This window comes from Cyclopterus lumpus, chromosome 2 (genome assembly GCF_009769545.1).
Source record: "Cyclopterus lumpus isolate fCycLum1 chromosome 2, fCycLum1.pri, whole genome shotgun sequence".
Taxonomy (NCBI): Eukaryota; Metazoa; Chordata; class Actinopteri; order Perciformes; family Cyclopteridae; genus Cyclopterus; species Cyclopterus lumpus.
In genome coordinates, this window is record NC_046967.1 from 11,195,493 (window position 1) to 11,211,386 (window position 15,894).

The 15,894-nt window shown below is 48.1% G+C and overlaps 1 protein-coding gene across 5 annotated transcripts in view; it reads right to left on the minus strand.

Annotated features, from left to right (window-relative positions):
* LOC117742431 (histone deacetylase 4-like) overlaps positions 1-15,894 on the minus strand; it is a 41,348-nt gene that overhangs the window by 10,133 nt on the left and 15,321 nt on the right. For all 5 annotated transcript variants that reach the window (XM_034549799.1, XM_034549789.1, XM_034549781.1 and 2 more), the window contains 8 exons: positions 14,190-14,509; positions 11,379-11,529; positions 10,482-10,605; positions 5,870-5,988; positions 1,356-1,484; positions 1,152-1,255; positions 609-743; positions 314-506 (listed from right to left, as the gene is read on the minus strand). In XM_034549799.1, coding sequence (XP_034405690.1) covers positions 314-506; positions 609-743; positions 1,152-1,255; positions 1,356-1,484; positions 5,870-5,988; positions 10,482-10,605; positions 11,379-11,529; positions 14,190-14,509 — 1,275 coding nt within the window. The remainder of the gene's footprint in view (positions 1-313; positions 507-608; positions 744-1,151; positions 1,256-1,355; positions 1,485-5,869; positions 5,989-10,481; positions 10,606-11,378; positions 11,530-14,189; positions 14,510-15,894) is intronic.

Genomic DNA, 15,894 nt, shown 5'->3' on the forward strand with positions numbered 1-15,894 from the left:
ATAGCTGCAGAGTGGTAGTCAATGAATGAGCTGATGGGAAAAGGGTGCACAATGCAACCATGTCACACTCTCATAGCGCATGCCAACATATGAAAAGGAGCTCATTAGTCTGAGCTTGTGAATGGTCGGCTGTCAGTGTGAGCGGCCAAACAGGGTATTAAAAAAAGAGGAATACTTTAACTTTCAGTTTTTTGAGTTTTAATTGGCGATTTTATGTTTTTCAATCAATTTGACCGAAACCACCACCGCAAATGAAGCCACTTTTTTTTATGCCTCATCATTCACCGGCTTCATTCAGCACCACTACTCCTACCTGTCACCAGGGGGCTCTGTGCCGGGCTCTGCTCCATGAGCACCATGTGTTGAAGCAGTGGACTGTGGGCGCCGTGCCCGCCCGTTCCGGCCGCAGCCTCGGCCAGGTAGGTGGTCAAGTGGCCGCCGGAGAGGAAGGGAGGGCTGAGGGAGAGGGCCGGCTGCAGACTTCCATCCTGCTGCGCCGAGGTCACCTTGAAAGTTAAAAGGAGGGGAGAGCGTAACCGGTCACAGACAGCACGCCGACAAATCCCCCCCGATGAACAGTCTGCAGCAGCTTCCCCCCCCTCCCTTACGTTGGAAGCAGCAGTGGCCGTGGCCGTGGCGGGCAGCCCCAGGGTGATGTTGGGCAAGGATGGCGAAGTGTAGAGGGACAGCTGGTTAACGGAGCCCCGCTCGGCACCGCTGCACAGCCTCTGGACCAGAGACGCCTGGGAAACATATTTTAAATGATTTATCTGTGTTTGAATCAACAGGAAAGAGAGCAGCACTGCAGCAGTGGATGTCCGCACATGTGGAAAAGAGCTAAGCATGCACTCGACATGAAACCGTCACGGCCATCGGCCTCCTCCGCACTGCCCGAGTGCCCCTAATGGCTCCTCCGGCTGTCTTCCTCCTCCTCAGCAGACCAGTCACCTCACTCAAGAGTTTAAAAGCTAACAACAAGCACCTGTAGCCCAGCGCCCACACAAAAGAGCACGTGAACCGAAGCCGTCTCCACGATGTATAACATCTAAATATCGTGAACGTCGGAAGAAAGATGCGATTTTATCGGTCTAAATCTAGGATGCACTTGCTGTGTGTGTGTGTGTGTGTGTGTGTGTGTGTGTGTGTGTTACCTCCGTGTTGTTGGACACGGTGATGCCGTTCTCATTGGGGATGTTGTTGGAGCTGTTATTCGGGGAGCTTGGGCCCGAGCCGGGGGCGCTGCTACACGCAGAGTCTGAAACACACACACACACAAATAGAACACAGGCGCAAGAAAAAATGCAGCATCCTGAAAATAATGATATATATTTTGTGTTTCTTCCCGCGTCGCTCACCTGCCATGTCGAGCGAGCGCTTCTTGGCGGTGGTGATGGGGCTGTCCCGGCGCCGCAGCAGCGGACTGCTCCTCCGCTCGCTCACCTTCTGCTTCAGCCGCGAGCGCAGCTTCAGGTTGGGCTCCGAGGCTGAGGGGCGGATGGAGAGAGAGAGAGAGAGAGAGAGAGAGAGAGAGAGAGAGAGAGAGAGAGAGAGAGAGAGGTTTGTCCATAGTCTTGGTTCACACTTTTCCTGGTTTCCCAATAACCACGTCTTTGATACCTGCCCTTCCCCACCTCATCACAACTTACTATTATCCTGTGATTTCTGTGTGGTCTCCAACAAAAGCTAAATGTAGTCTCGCCTAATGACCGTTCTTCGACCGCCACACCTGTGTCTGATTATCTGCTGTACTCGTAACGAGGCGTGTCGCGTGTTCCTGTTGCACCCTGACGGATTTATATATATATATATATATATATATATATATATATATATATATATATATATTTTTTTTTAAAGCTGCTGTGTTGTTTGTGAGACTCTCTGTCAGACGGTTCGGAGAGTCACCTGAGCTGCAGTCTCACGGCTTGAACTGGGAGCACTGGTCTACTGGAGCGGCTCTGTTATGAAACCTGTTTACGAGACAAACCAGCGACACGATCCCCCCCCCCCCCTTTTCTGAACATGCCAAATTCTGAGCCATTTCCCCAACGACACTGCGGCTGAAAAGCAATTAGCTGCAATTTGGGAGCCATGTCTGATTGCCTCGAGGCCTTTTGGTCTTTTGTGAGCGCTGTCACAGACTTGTGAATGGAGACAGGGAGAAGGGACCGACATGTCACTTTGGCCTAATGCTCTGTTTACTCTGCCCTGCCAATCAACAGCCTCGGATAATTTCACTATTCATTATCCACTATTCATTATATTTTTAAATGGACAAAATGAGAGGTAAAATCCACTCCCGATTATTACGCAACATGCCGAAACGCTTCTTCACCTGCAGCAAAAAGAAGATTGTTTTTTTTGTTGACACTTTTTACAGTGTCAGGTAAAAATAAAACGTGTGTGAAGGTACGGGGAGCGCTCAGTCCAGATGGAGTGCAACCAAATAAAAGTTTGTGCAGCCAAATTACTAAAATTTTACTACAAATGAGCATTTCTGAGGCCACAAACATCTAGGCCACACAACAACACACCACAACAACATGAAAGATGCCATTTAGCATCTTACGTCTCACCCTTTTTCATAAGCCGTCAGAAAAATCAAAAATGAAAAGCTTCAAGTTCCATAGAAGCATTGTTAATAATTCACCGTCTGTCCACTCTGCGCGGAGGATAGACATTGACGTGTGCTTTATTGGGTTTATCTCAAACTGTCATTCAAATGATTCCTCTGCCTGACGGATTAAAAACATTCGGGTACGGGATTTCGTTTTTATTTAATGATTAAAAGAAGAAACTTAGTTATTTATACGTCCGCGTGATCAAGACTGAATATCATAACAACCCTAAACCCATTAGACGAAGATATATAGTGGTGCTCAGGGAAGAAACTCATGTGTCTGTCACATTGAAGTGTGTCTTGGAGCCATCTTCTCTAATTCTATGAGATTTACAGATCATTGCATTGAGTTATTTCCATTTTTGCTGCATTAATTAACTCATTCCGAGGCGACTGCTTGAATATAATTGGAAATTACACCAAGCACATAGCCTCAACATGGTTCTATCACTGGTGACTATTCATGCGAAATGAAAGGCTTTGTTAGAGGCTTCGGGGAAGCATGAGCACATACGATCCCATATGATATCAACGCACAGATGGGGCATTGTCGCCGCCTTACAAATGGGCCTCAGTGCAGAGGTCAAAGGTCACGTTTGTGAGCGACATGTTGCTTTGCATTCATGGGTTTCGCTGCGTGCCATGTTCGGTACCAGCCTGCCTGTGTGCTATTGTGTCCATGTGAAAGGCTGGGAAAAAAAATAATAATACACACACACATATTTAGGACAGTATTGCTTTGCTCTCACAGCGGGGGGAGGGGGGCTCAAACCTTCCCACCCGGTCGCCATCTTTCAGAGGCGACCATGTGTATGTGAGAACGTGCCGCGGACATGAGGTGCTCTCTCACCCCTGAGTGTTCGCCGCACAAGAGGAGTTATTGATTTTAAAGGCGCCCGTTTGGCTGAGGCTCAGCGCCTCTTGTCACGCAGCTCTTCTCCCACCGCACATTCAGACCATCCCACTTTATCACGAGGGGCGGTCCAGTTTTAGGATTCACATGAAATCCAACACCCCCCCTGCCCCTTCTTCTTTTCTGCGTAGCCATTCAATGTATTTATACTCCGTAATTACCTCTCTATAAAGCATTACTGTTAACACCGTATCAGAGCCGCATCCAATTACTCTCATAATACACTTTTGACATCAATCTGTTGTCGCGCTGCTCTCATCGTGCGGCGGATAAGAGTATCGGCGACGCTGAACGTCTAAAAAGTGAAAGAGGAGACGCAACAAAAGAGCGCTGTTGCCTCCCTGGGTGCCAGTGCTCTACTTTACGGCCAGGCGGTGATATAAAAGAGCCTCTAACCTCTCCCGAGCTGGCATTACCATAAGTAAACCCCGCAAAGCACGTCACCGCTGTGGGCAAATATCATGGTGGCACAGGTTCTCTCCTCTCGAACACAATCCTCAGCCTTATAGGAAATCAAGGAGACGAACTGACACTCCAGGGACGATCCTTTCCGAACCCCGAACCCCCCCCCCCCCCACCACCACCACCCCCACCACCCCACCCTCTCTTTCTTCAAATGAACCGGTTTTCAGTTTAAATCCTTGAAACCAACCACGCCATCCTCCACCTCAAATGACCAGTGGAGCCACTCTCGTCCTCCCCGATCGATCTTTCTGATTACCGCGTGGCTCTCTTCCTCCTCGCCCCTTCGTACTCCCCTCCTCTCTCCCTCCCTCTCTCCCTCCCTCTCTCCCTCCCTCTCTTCCTCCCTCTCTTCCGTCTCCGCCACTCCGTGGGTGGAATGCGGCTCTGTGGGCCAGTGTCAACTGTGGTCTATCCGCTGTCGTTAGCCAGCAGCCCCGAAGGCTCAGAGTCAACAGCGCCGGCTGCAGCCGCCTGCCGCCGCCGCGCTAAGTGAATAATTGCACTGTAAGACGACCGCCGCATCACGGCTACACCACCGCACACACACCACTCACACTCCGCACACACACACACACACACACAACGCTGAACACATACACACACCTGACACACAAAAAATAGAAAAGAAGCACCCTGCAAAACAGCTGGTTTTACTCTGCAAAGGCTTCTGAAGACGTTAAGATTGTCGGCGTGGAGGAAACTTAACTCCAGCGGTGCACTCTGGAGCAGATGTGTCACCCAGTTAAAAGAAAACACGGTGCTGTGTGTGCAGTGGTACGGTTACTGCAGTAAACAACAAGGTAATTACAAACCAACGTTGTAATCACCACGCCCACTGTGTTTTTGGAGCTGAGGGTGATCCATTAATTTTCTTTGAAAATGTGGCCGGGCATAAACAAAAAAAAAGCATGAATCAAATTTGAAATGATATAAATGGATTCATTCTCACACCTGATTTAACAAATGGCATGTTTTGTGAATTTCCAATCAAGGATTTATGGCCCGCAGTTGGAATAGAAATTGGTTGAAATGCGTTTTTAACAAGCTGAAGAAGATCTGTTCTTAGACAGTGCAACGCACACCGAGTTAAATGTTACAAAGACATAAATAAAGGTTTGTGTGTGTGCCAAGATAATTAGTTTTTATCGCGTAAACCCAATGGAAGCAGATCATGTTCTGTATTTATTTTTCGACCCAAAGGTTTTATCAACATTTAATATCGAAACATTATTGGACGTGAATGATTGGACATCCCTGAGACAGTGGATGGGTCTGATGGGTTTACTGTGAGCCTATCATCAGCATAACAGTGGAAATAAATATTGCAGAGCCAGAGCAGAAGTAGCATGCAAAGTGAAAACAATAAAGGGCCAACAATCGAGCCCTGGGGAACCCCAAAAGTAATTGTTGTGCTACTCGAGGAGATGTTCCCAACTGACACAGCCCCCAAATAGGATCTCTTAGAGCCAGTTAGTTTTAATATGCAATCATCCAATAATTCAAAGGCAGCAGAAAGGTCCGGCAACACAAAATAGTACAACAGCGAGCCTCAAATCTGAATATGAGTTATATATATATATATATATATAAAACGCTCTTTCTTTAGACGTTGCTGAACAACAGCTGAGTTTAAACAACGCCTGAGGAAAAGGAACTATTAAAAAACAAATGCATTGAACTCTTGAACCACCTACGCATCTGCTCTCGCTAACCGTCTCATGTGGGGTATGCCGGGAGACCCCGACAGCCTAATGTGCATGTGATTAATGGTGCAGGGCTCTGATGCCATCTAAATTATGCCAGACGTGAGTCAGCATAGCAGCTACTGGACGTTACAGATGCGAGTGTGTGTGTGTGTGTGTGTGATGTACCAGTCTTTCGCAGTGGGAAGTCGTCCCGGGGGTTGTAGACCCCCAGCACAGGGTGGTTGTAGGTGGACAAGCCAGTCTGCGGTGGCGAGCTCTGGTCCAGAGAGCTGTGCTGTGTTTTGCTATAAAACAAAAAGGAACAAGTGTTAAAGGCGTCACCAAGACCACAGAACCGTGTGAAACGCTCATAACTCAGTGGACACGGGACGGACTTCATGGCTGTCAAAGACCTGTATGATTAACGCCGCGTGCCAATCCTCTTGGCTGCAGACATGCGCCGCCATCTGCTCCCTCACCGCCGACAGAATAGAGTGGCGTTTGTAGGCAAAGTTAAGCTCGAGTTGGCTTCAGACCCAAAATGCAATGTTCCTGACGAGCGGATGTACACACACACACACACACATCTCTTCACAAAGTGAGGGGGCCGATGAGTCCAATGAGTGGAGAGAGAACGGCGTCGGAAAAGGAGACACGGGCAGATATCCAACGTGTCCATGTTCCCATGTTTGCATGTTCCCATGTTTCCATGTTCCCATGTTTGCATGTTCCATTTGTCCATGTTCCCATGTTCCCATGTTCCCATGTTTCCATGTTCCCATGTTTGCATGTTCCCATGTTTGCATGTTCCCATGTTTGCATGTTCCATTTGTCCATGTTCCCATGTTCCCATGTTTCCATGTTTCCATGTTCTCATGTTCCCACGTTTGCATGTTCCCATGTTTCCATGTTTCCATGTTCCCATGTTTGCATGTTCCATTTGTCCATGTTCCCATGTTCCCATGTTTGCATGTTCCATTTGTCCATGTTCCCATGTTTCCATGTTCTCATGTTCCCACGTTCCCACGTTCCCATGTTTCCACGTTTCCACGTTCCCATGTTCCCATGTTCCCCATGTTTCCATGTTCCCATGTTTCCATGTTTCCATGTTCCCATGTTTCCATGTTCCCATGTTTCCATGTTCCCATGTTCCCATGTTTCCATGTTCCCATGTTTCCATGTTCCCCATGTTCCCCATGTTCCCATGTTTCCATGTTCCCATGTTTCCACGTTCCCACGTTCCCACGTTTCCATGTTCCCATGTTTCCATGTTCCCACGTTCCCACGTTTCCATGTTCCCATGTTTCCATGTTTCCATGTTCCCATGTTCCCATGTTTCCATGTTCCCACGTTCCCACATTTCCACGTTCCCATGTTTCCATGTTCCCATGTTTCCATGTTCCCATGTTCCCATGTTTCCATGTTCCCATGTTTCCATGTTTCCATGTTCCCCATGTTCCCCATGTTCCCATGTTTCCATGTTCCCATGTTTCCACGTTCCCACGTTCCCACGTTTCCATGTTCCCATGTTTCCATGTTCCCACGTTCCCACGTTTCCATGTTCCCATGTTTCCATGTTTCCATGTTCCCATGTTCCCATGTTTCCATGTTCCCACGTTCCCACGTTTCCATGTTCCCATGTTTCCATGTTCCCATGTTTCCATGTTCCCATGTTCCCATGTTTCCATGTTCCCATGTTTCCATGTTTCCATGTTCCCATGTTCCCCATGTTCCCCATGTTCCCATGTTTCCATGTTCCCATGTTTCCATGTTCCCATGTTTCCATGTTCCCATGTTCCCATGTTTCCATGTTCCCATGTTTCCATGTTCCCCATGTTCCCCATGTTCCCATGTTTCCATGTTCCCATGTTTCCACGTTCCCACGTTCCCACGTTTCCATGTTCCCATGTTTCCATGTTCCCACGTTCCCACGTTTCCATGTTCCCATGTTTCCATGTTTCCATGTTCCCATGTTTCCATGTTCCCACGTTCCCACATTTCCATGTTCCCATGTTTCCATGTTCCCATGTTTCCATGTTCCCATGTTCCCATGTTTCCATGTTCCCATGTTTCCATGTTTCCATGTTCCCATGTTCCCCATGTTTCCATGTTCCCCATGTTTCCATGTTCCCATGTTTCCATGTTCCCATGTTCCCATGTTTCCATGTTCCCATGTTCCCATGTTCCCATGTTTCCATGTTCCCATGTTTCCATGTTCCCATGTTCCCATGTTCCCATGTTCCCATGTTCCCATGTTTCCATGTTTCCATGTTTCCATGTTCCCATGTTCCCCATGTTTCCATGTTCCCATGTTTCCATGTTCCCATGTTCCCATGTTTCCATGTTCCCATGTTCCCCATGTTTCCATGTTCCCATGTTTCCATGTTCCCATGTTTCCATGTTCCCATGTTTCCATGTTCCCATGTTCCCATGTTTCCATGTTCCCATGTTCCCCATGTTTCCATGTTTCCATGTTCCCATGTTTCCATGTTCCCATGTTCCCATGTTCCCATGTTTCCATGTTCCCATGTTCCCATGTTCCCCATGTTCCCATGTTCCCATGTTCCCATGTTCCCATGTTCCCCATGTTCCCCATGTTCCCCATGTTTCCATGTTCCCATGTTCCCATGTTCCCCATGTTCCCATGTTCCCATGTTTCCATGTTCCCATGTTCCCATGTTCCCCATGTTCCCATGTTTCCATGTTCCCATGTTTCCATGTTTCCATGTTTCCATGTTCCCATGTTCCCATGTTCCCCATGTTCCCATGTTTCCATGTTCCCATGTTTCCATGTTTCCATGTTTCCATGTTCCCATGTTCCCCATGTTTCCATGTTCCCATGTTTCCATGTTCCCATGTTTCCATGTTCCCATGTTTCCATGTTCCCATGTTCCCATGTTTCCATGTTCCCATGTTCCCCATGTTTCCATGTTTCCATGTTCCCATGTTTCCATGTTCCCATGTTCCCATGTTCCCATGTTTCCATGTTCCCATGTTCCCATGTTCCCCATGTTCCCATGTTCCCATGTTCCCATGTTCCCATGTTCCCATGTTCCCCATGTTCCCCATGTTTCCATGTTCCCATGTTCCCATGTTCCCCATGTTCCCATGTTCCCATGTTTCCATGTTCCCATGTTCCCATGTTCCCCATGTTCCCATGTTTCCATGTTCCCATGTTTCCATGTTTCCATGTTTCCATGTTCCCATGTTCCCATGTTTCCATGTTCCCACGTTCCCACGTTTCCATGTTCCCATGTTTCCATGTTCCCATGTTTCCATGTTCCCATGTTCCCATGTTTCCATGTTCCCATGTTTCCATGTTTCCATGTTCCCATGTTCCCCATGTTCCCCATGTTCCCATGTTTCCATGTTCCCATGTTTCCATGTTCCCATGTTTCCATGTTCCCATGTTCCCATGTTTCCATGTTCCCATGTTTCCATGTTCCCCATGTTCCCCATGTTCCCATGTTTCCATGTTCCCATGTTTCCACGTTCCCACGTTCCCACGTTTCCATGTTCCCATGTTTCCATGTTCCCACGTTCCCACGTTTCCATGTTCCCATGTTTCCATGTTTCCATGTTCCCATGTTCCCATGTTTCCATGTTCCCACGTTCCCACATTTCCATGTTCCCATGTTTCCATGTTCCCATGTTTCCATGTTCCCATGTTCCCATGTTTCCATGTTCCCATGTTTCCATGTTTCCATGTTCCCATGTTCCCCATGTTTCCATGTTCCCCATGTTTCCATGTTCCCATGTTTCCATGTTCCCATGTTCCCATGTTTCCATGTTCCCATGTTCCCATGTTCCCATGTTTCCATGTTCCCATGTTTCCATGTTTCCATGTTCCCATGTTCCCATGTTCCCATGTTCCCATGTTTCCATGTTTCCATGTTTCCATGTTCCCATGTTCCCCATGTTTCCATGTTCCCATGTTTCCATGTTCCCATGTTCCCATGTTTCCATGTTCCCATGTTCCCCATGTTTCCATGTTCCCATGTTTCCATGTTCCCATGTTTCCATGTTCCCATGTTTCCATGTTCCCATGTTCCCATGTTTCCATGTTCCCATGTTCCCCATGTTTCCATGTTTCCATGTTCCCATGTTTCCATGTTCCCATGTTCCCATGTTCCCATGTTTCCATGTTCCCATGTTCCCATGTTCCCCATGTTCCCATGTTCCCATGTTCCCATGTTCCCATGTTCCCATGTTCCCCATGTTCCCCATGTTTCCATGTTCCCATGTTCCCATGTTCCCATGTTCCCATGTTCCCATGTTCCCCATGTTCCCATGTTTCCATGTTCCCATGTTCCCATGTTTCCATGTTCCCATGTTCCCATGTTCCCCATGTTCCCATGTTTCCATGTTCCCATGTTTCCATGTTCCCATGTTCCCATGTTTCCGTGTTACTCGTACAAAGAGAGCGACTACCAGATCAAACAAAAGAGGAAACATCAAGTCTGCACACTTGCAAAAGGCTCCAGAGATGCTACAATAAAGATTCAAGGCCGAGCCTTCAGCGTAAGAGCCCCTATCATCAGGTTTCAATATCCTGCTCTTATGTGTGCACGTGCGTGAGCGTGCACGTGTTTTCCCATTATTGTTTCGTAACCCTGCTCGGTCCGCCTCTCCGCCGGGCTCAGGTGAGGAACAGGAGAGCCTGGCTGACAGATTAAGACACAATCCAATACATAATTCAGCTGCAGTTAGAGGGAGGAACACCATCCGAACTGATGATGATCCGCTTCCACCGCCTTCTGCTGCAATCGTTACAAAGGAAGCATTAAGTGTCCCTCACCGGTACCAGTAGGGAGCGTCATTGTGGAGGCCTCCTTGGTTGAGGCTCCGCTGGGCCAGGGCCTTCTTCTTGTTCAGGACGAACTCCTGCAGCCGCATCTTCACCTCGGTGCTCGCCACGGCGCCTACGGAGTGAAGGCGAGGGAAGATAAAGCGAGATCTGTATTAAAAATAAAAATAAAAAAAAGAAGTGCTGGTCTGTGAAGAAGAGAGTTGTTATTTATTGGCAGTTAGAAATGTCTCGCCAGAAGTATATTTAACTAGTCGCATTTTAACATCCAGTTTTTTTAATTTGACATCAATCAAAAGCCAAAAAAAAGGAAACTTTTCTTTAAAAGAATGTGTCAGCACGGCACGACTGTGCTGGAAATATATATAAATATATATATATACATATATATATATAGCCTTCGAGGAGTAACATTTCTGCCACAAACACGCCGACTCTCTCCCACTCGACTCCCACGGCTGCAGCCTCGATCTGAACCACTTTCCATACAGTGTGTGAACTGCTCTCAAGGACTCCCGTCCACTCGCTTTCAATGAACTGTTGAAAGACATCCAGCAGGCAGCGGTAATAACCTGGCTTACTCGCCCCCCCCCCCGCCAAGGCCACCGGCTAATGCAGCTCGTTGAACCACAGTGAACACACCGGTTCTGCAAGTAAACACACTCTGTGGATCTCAATGGCCGTTTCCACCACGGAGCGCAGACTTTTTTGTCTATCGTCCCCCCAAAAAAAGACTTGAAATGTGGCGTTCGGAGACGGTTTTCTTGAAGTCTGGATCTGGATTAGCCTGGATTTTCTGTGTGTTTTGTGTACTTTGGATACGTGCAGTAAGTAACACTGAGTTTGAGATGTCTGGTGGACAAGATGTCTCCTGCATGTGCCACTTACTCTCCTGTCCCCTCTCCTTGTTCTTCAGCAGCAGCAGTTTCTGCTCCCTCTGCTGCTTCTCCAGCTCCTGCTCCAGACGGTGGTTCTCCATCTTCCTCTGATGCTCCAGCAGCTCCTGCTGGTGCTTCAAGGCCAGAAGCTCTTGTTGCTGCTGCAGGAGGAAGCATCAGAACAACGTCTTTTAACACCCAGCGATATATATATATATATATATATATATATATATATATATATATATATATATATTCAAACTTTATGCAAACTCGGCACAACAGGAGACACTTCTCAGCTAGTTTTCCAATTAAAATGTAATTAATTAATTACTTTCTCCTCTTTAAACATCAATTTACATTCCACTCCTGGTAAGTTGCCATCTGAAATAATTAAGTCCGACAGCTGTTAGAAGCAATAAAATAAAAAAATAAAAACGTTGCAATTCTATAAAAACTTTAGGCCACAAGCCTTTAAATAAACATAAACAATGTAACCGGGGCTGAACACATAATCCAATCTGCTCCCTTCCTCATCACTTCGGAGGAGACAGAGAAGAGAATCTGCTCGTCACTTTTCAATGAAGTAAAAACACAAAAAAACCTCCGCTGTGGTTTTTTCGACGGTTCATCCCGTAAGCGAGAAAGGTCACAAATAATATCGGCACAGAAGCCAAAATGTGTTTAGAAACACCTCCTCGTCTCCCTGAAGTGTCCTTGAATGAGTCACTGTGCACAAGAGCATCAATTAAATGCCCGCTGATGCAAACTGAAAGCTGCTTTCACCATCTTAATACATTTCCTCGACTTAAGGCACCAATTCAAGAGTCCCAATTACTCTTTAATGCCACTGTAATATAGAATAAATAGGCGCTGCCTGTGCTTGCACTCAGCCGAGGACCCGTCGCTCTGCCCTCCTCTTCCTCTTATCGTCACGCACACCCAACGGCAATATTTGATCAGTTCGCCGTAACGGCACATAATCAACTTCTTCTTCTTCTTCTTTTTAAACGCAGTCAACAGACGCTCCTGTGTTAAAAATCAAATGCTGGAGACAAGTCTGTGAATAAATCGGTGGCTGAAGGTGAGGGAGGCGCTCGTGAGAAAAGCACACGGGCTCTCTGGCCGCCAGCCAACGCGGGGACTTTTTTTTGTTGTCTTTCAATCAACGTTGGGGATTGAGTGAGTGGGGAGGCTCAAAGTAACACACACACACACACACACACTCGCACACACCAAACCCCTGTGGCTCAGTGGACCAGAGATGTGCACACAGATGACTAATACTGCAAAGACCTTCATGATAGCGCTCAATTTATGAGGGTTCCCTGTTGTCAACATGCAAGAAATGTGTGTGTTTGCAGACATTTGAGTGAGTGTGTGTGTGTGTGTGTGTGTGTGTGTGTGTGTGTGTCCACAGGGGCAGTGAATGGGGCTGATTGAGGCCGGGCCTCCCTGCTCAGGCTGTGCGTCACTGGCCTCCACCTGAGTGGTCCAGCAGCCTCATCACGAGCCAGACGGCCCTTCAGACGGCTTCACTCATCCCTCAGTGTCACGAGACGACCCACCGAGACAACGAGAGGACGGCATGAAGGGAGACAGAGAGGTTTAAAAAAGAGAGAGAGAGGAGACGGAAGAGAGGAAGGAGATGAAAGGACAAAGAGAGGAACTTAAGAGAAAGCAAGGGGGTGGAGTGGAAAGACGGACGAGAAGAAGTCAGGAAGAAGGACGGGGAGGAAAGAAACTAGAAAGCAAGGGAGACACAATTAAAGGAAGGAAGAGAAGACGACAGTAAGAAAGATAAGAAGGGTGACTGGAGACAGACAGGAGACAGGAAAGAAGGGAGAGGAAGAGAGGAGAAAGTCGGAAGGAAGGAGGAGAGGAAAGAAGGAAAAGAAAAAGGGCATTAAGAAGAAATGAGGAAAGGCAGACAGGAAATAAGAGTAGGAGAGGAAAGAAGGAATACAGGGAGACAGTAAGGGAGGAACACAGGAGGAAAGACAAGCTGGTAGAAGGAAGCCAATAAGAAATCAAAGAAACATGTCCAGTATGAACCAAGTCGCACAGGAGGAATTAAAACCATTACACTCAAACTAATGTAATCCAGCACACCGCAATCCAATCTCCTGCCCCTACAATCCATTTTTAGACCTGAACACACAAAAAAAAGAAAGTAGTTCAGCTGAATCTGCGCGCGTTGCAATTCATAGTACGAATATTCTACAAAAGAACAAACACCGGAATATTTTTATATGACACTTAAGCCCCTCGGGTGCTCTCGGGAGCCCCCGATGTATCAGCGCCGCCCCGAGTGGGCGTGCTGATCTAGATTCACTTTGTATTTCCAGGTCACTCCGATAGAGTCTGACTCAAAGTGCCATTATGTTCTGAAATATTAAACCAGTGTGTATTATCTGGATGCTCGCATTTTAAAGTAAGGTTACGTAAAGTCTTGGATCTAAACGCTGTTATCCGTCCTCTGAAGGAGAAGCAAAAGAAGCCGACGCGCCTCCTTGTCCTCTTTTAAGCCGACGGAGGCGAGTGTAGTCTGTTGATGATGAAGAAGAAGAAGCAGAAGGCTAGAGCTGCCTCAGCTTTGTTTAGTCAAGTTCTAAATAGGTTCAGGCTGCTCCTGCTGCTCCTGCTGCTCCTGCTGCTGGCTGCTGTTGGTCTACAGCTTTATTGATTGACGCTGCTATTTTCCTTCAAAATAAAAGGTCAAATGAGCTCAACATTGAACCTTTGAGGAGGTTAAATCCTGAGGTACTCGAGTAAAGCACGAGTACCTCAGGATTATACTGAAGTACGCTAACGGACGTACCTTAATGTGTTCCTGGAGCTGGACCTCGTGCTGGCGCGAAAGCTGCTCGTGCTGCCGCTGGAACTCGGCGATGAGGATCTGCCTCTGGATCTGCTGCTTCTGCTTCAGGGTCAGCAGCTCCTGCTGCAGCTGCTGCTCGCGCACGCCCCCGCCGGCCTGGCACGTGCCCCCCAGCAACCCCGGGCCGGACGACTGCTGACCGGGCGGCGAGAGCGAGGACACCTGCTGCTGCTGCTGCTGGTGGTGGTGATGGTCCACTCGCAGGTCCATGGGGATGGCGGCCGGAGGGAGACGCAGGGGCAGCGCCGAGTTGATGTCCACTGCGAGGGGGGGGGGGGGGGGGGGGGGGGGGGGGAGGAGAAGAGACGGACAGACGTCGGCACAGACGTTTGCGATGGCGTGAAGCTAAAAAAGGCACCTTGGCATTGTGCAGCTGAATATGATTAAATTAAAGCTTCTTCAAAATGCTCGGGGGTGAGCGATATGAAGACGATACCTGTTGCCACCAATCAGCATCAAAGAGTTTCAACGCTTTGGAGTTCGAATCAATTCGCTTTAGTGACGGAAAACACACAGCGGCATAGAAACTATTGTGTGCACGTTTGTTCGATTTCAAATCGACAGTGCAAAGGTAAAGAATTAAAACTGTAGCCAATGCACACAAACGGGGACACGAGCCGCTTCATCCGGTAACAAAAGACCTTTCCACAAAAGACCTTTCCACCTTTGCAACGCGGAGCCCGCCGACACCTGACAAAGGTCGCATTGACCTTGAGCCACCCACAAATCACTGCACAGGAAGCCCTCCAATCACGCGGCTTCCTCCCCATTTAATCCAAATAAACAGAGAGCCGATTGGCCGATTATTTACCTACATGTTTACAGAGAGCGCGGGCGAGAGCCAAGAGACACTTGCCCCCCGAAACTTTGTATTAATAAAGAGGAAAACCACACGAACGGCCAAACAAACCTCACATGAGGGAAGTACACAGCGAGCACTATCCAGCGGGCAAATTGACACTTATGCCTAAAAGCCTGCAGGGATTTCTCAGGATTCCTTTTTCTTTTTAGGGACGTCGCACTTGAACTCAACCCTCGGACACAAATCGTGTGAGGAGGCTTCGGTCGATTTTAAATACACTTTTATATTGCAGTCTTCCCCTTTCCTGCATCTGTTGAGCCACGTGAAGCCTCTTCTTCCCCGTCTGAACATCGTCCTCACTCGGCTTAACCCCCCCCCCAGAGTAACAACATGCAACGGGTCCCAGAGGGTCTGCCGTCATGCGGCGGATGACAGCAACATGTGAGGCGGGACCCGGCGCTCTCTCTTAATCTGCGTACAATCTGTCCAAAGTGAGAATTAGTCTCTCCGTTTCAAACCCCATGAGGTTTGACCTTTCCCTCGTGGTAAGATGCCTCCTTTCACCCCCCCCCCCCCCCCCCCCCCCCCCCCCCCCCCTTCTTCTTTCTACCACGATTAGTCTCCTTCCAGGAATAAAAAAAGGGAGCCCTGAGTGTTTTTATCGCCCATTTGTGAATCTGACTAACAAGGTGCCCGATCGTTAATGAAATGCAGCGACGCCCCTCGTCGGCGGCCATCCCCCCCCTCCCCCCCTCCTCCCCCCCTCCTCGCTCGCTTCAGAGGCGACGCCGGTTAAAGGTTTTTGGCGGTTGATGAGACGAGAAGAGGAGGAGAGAGCTCGTT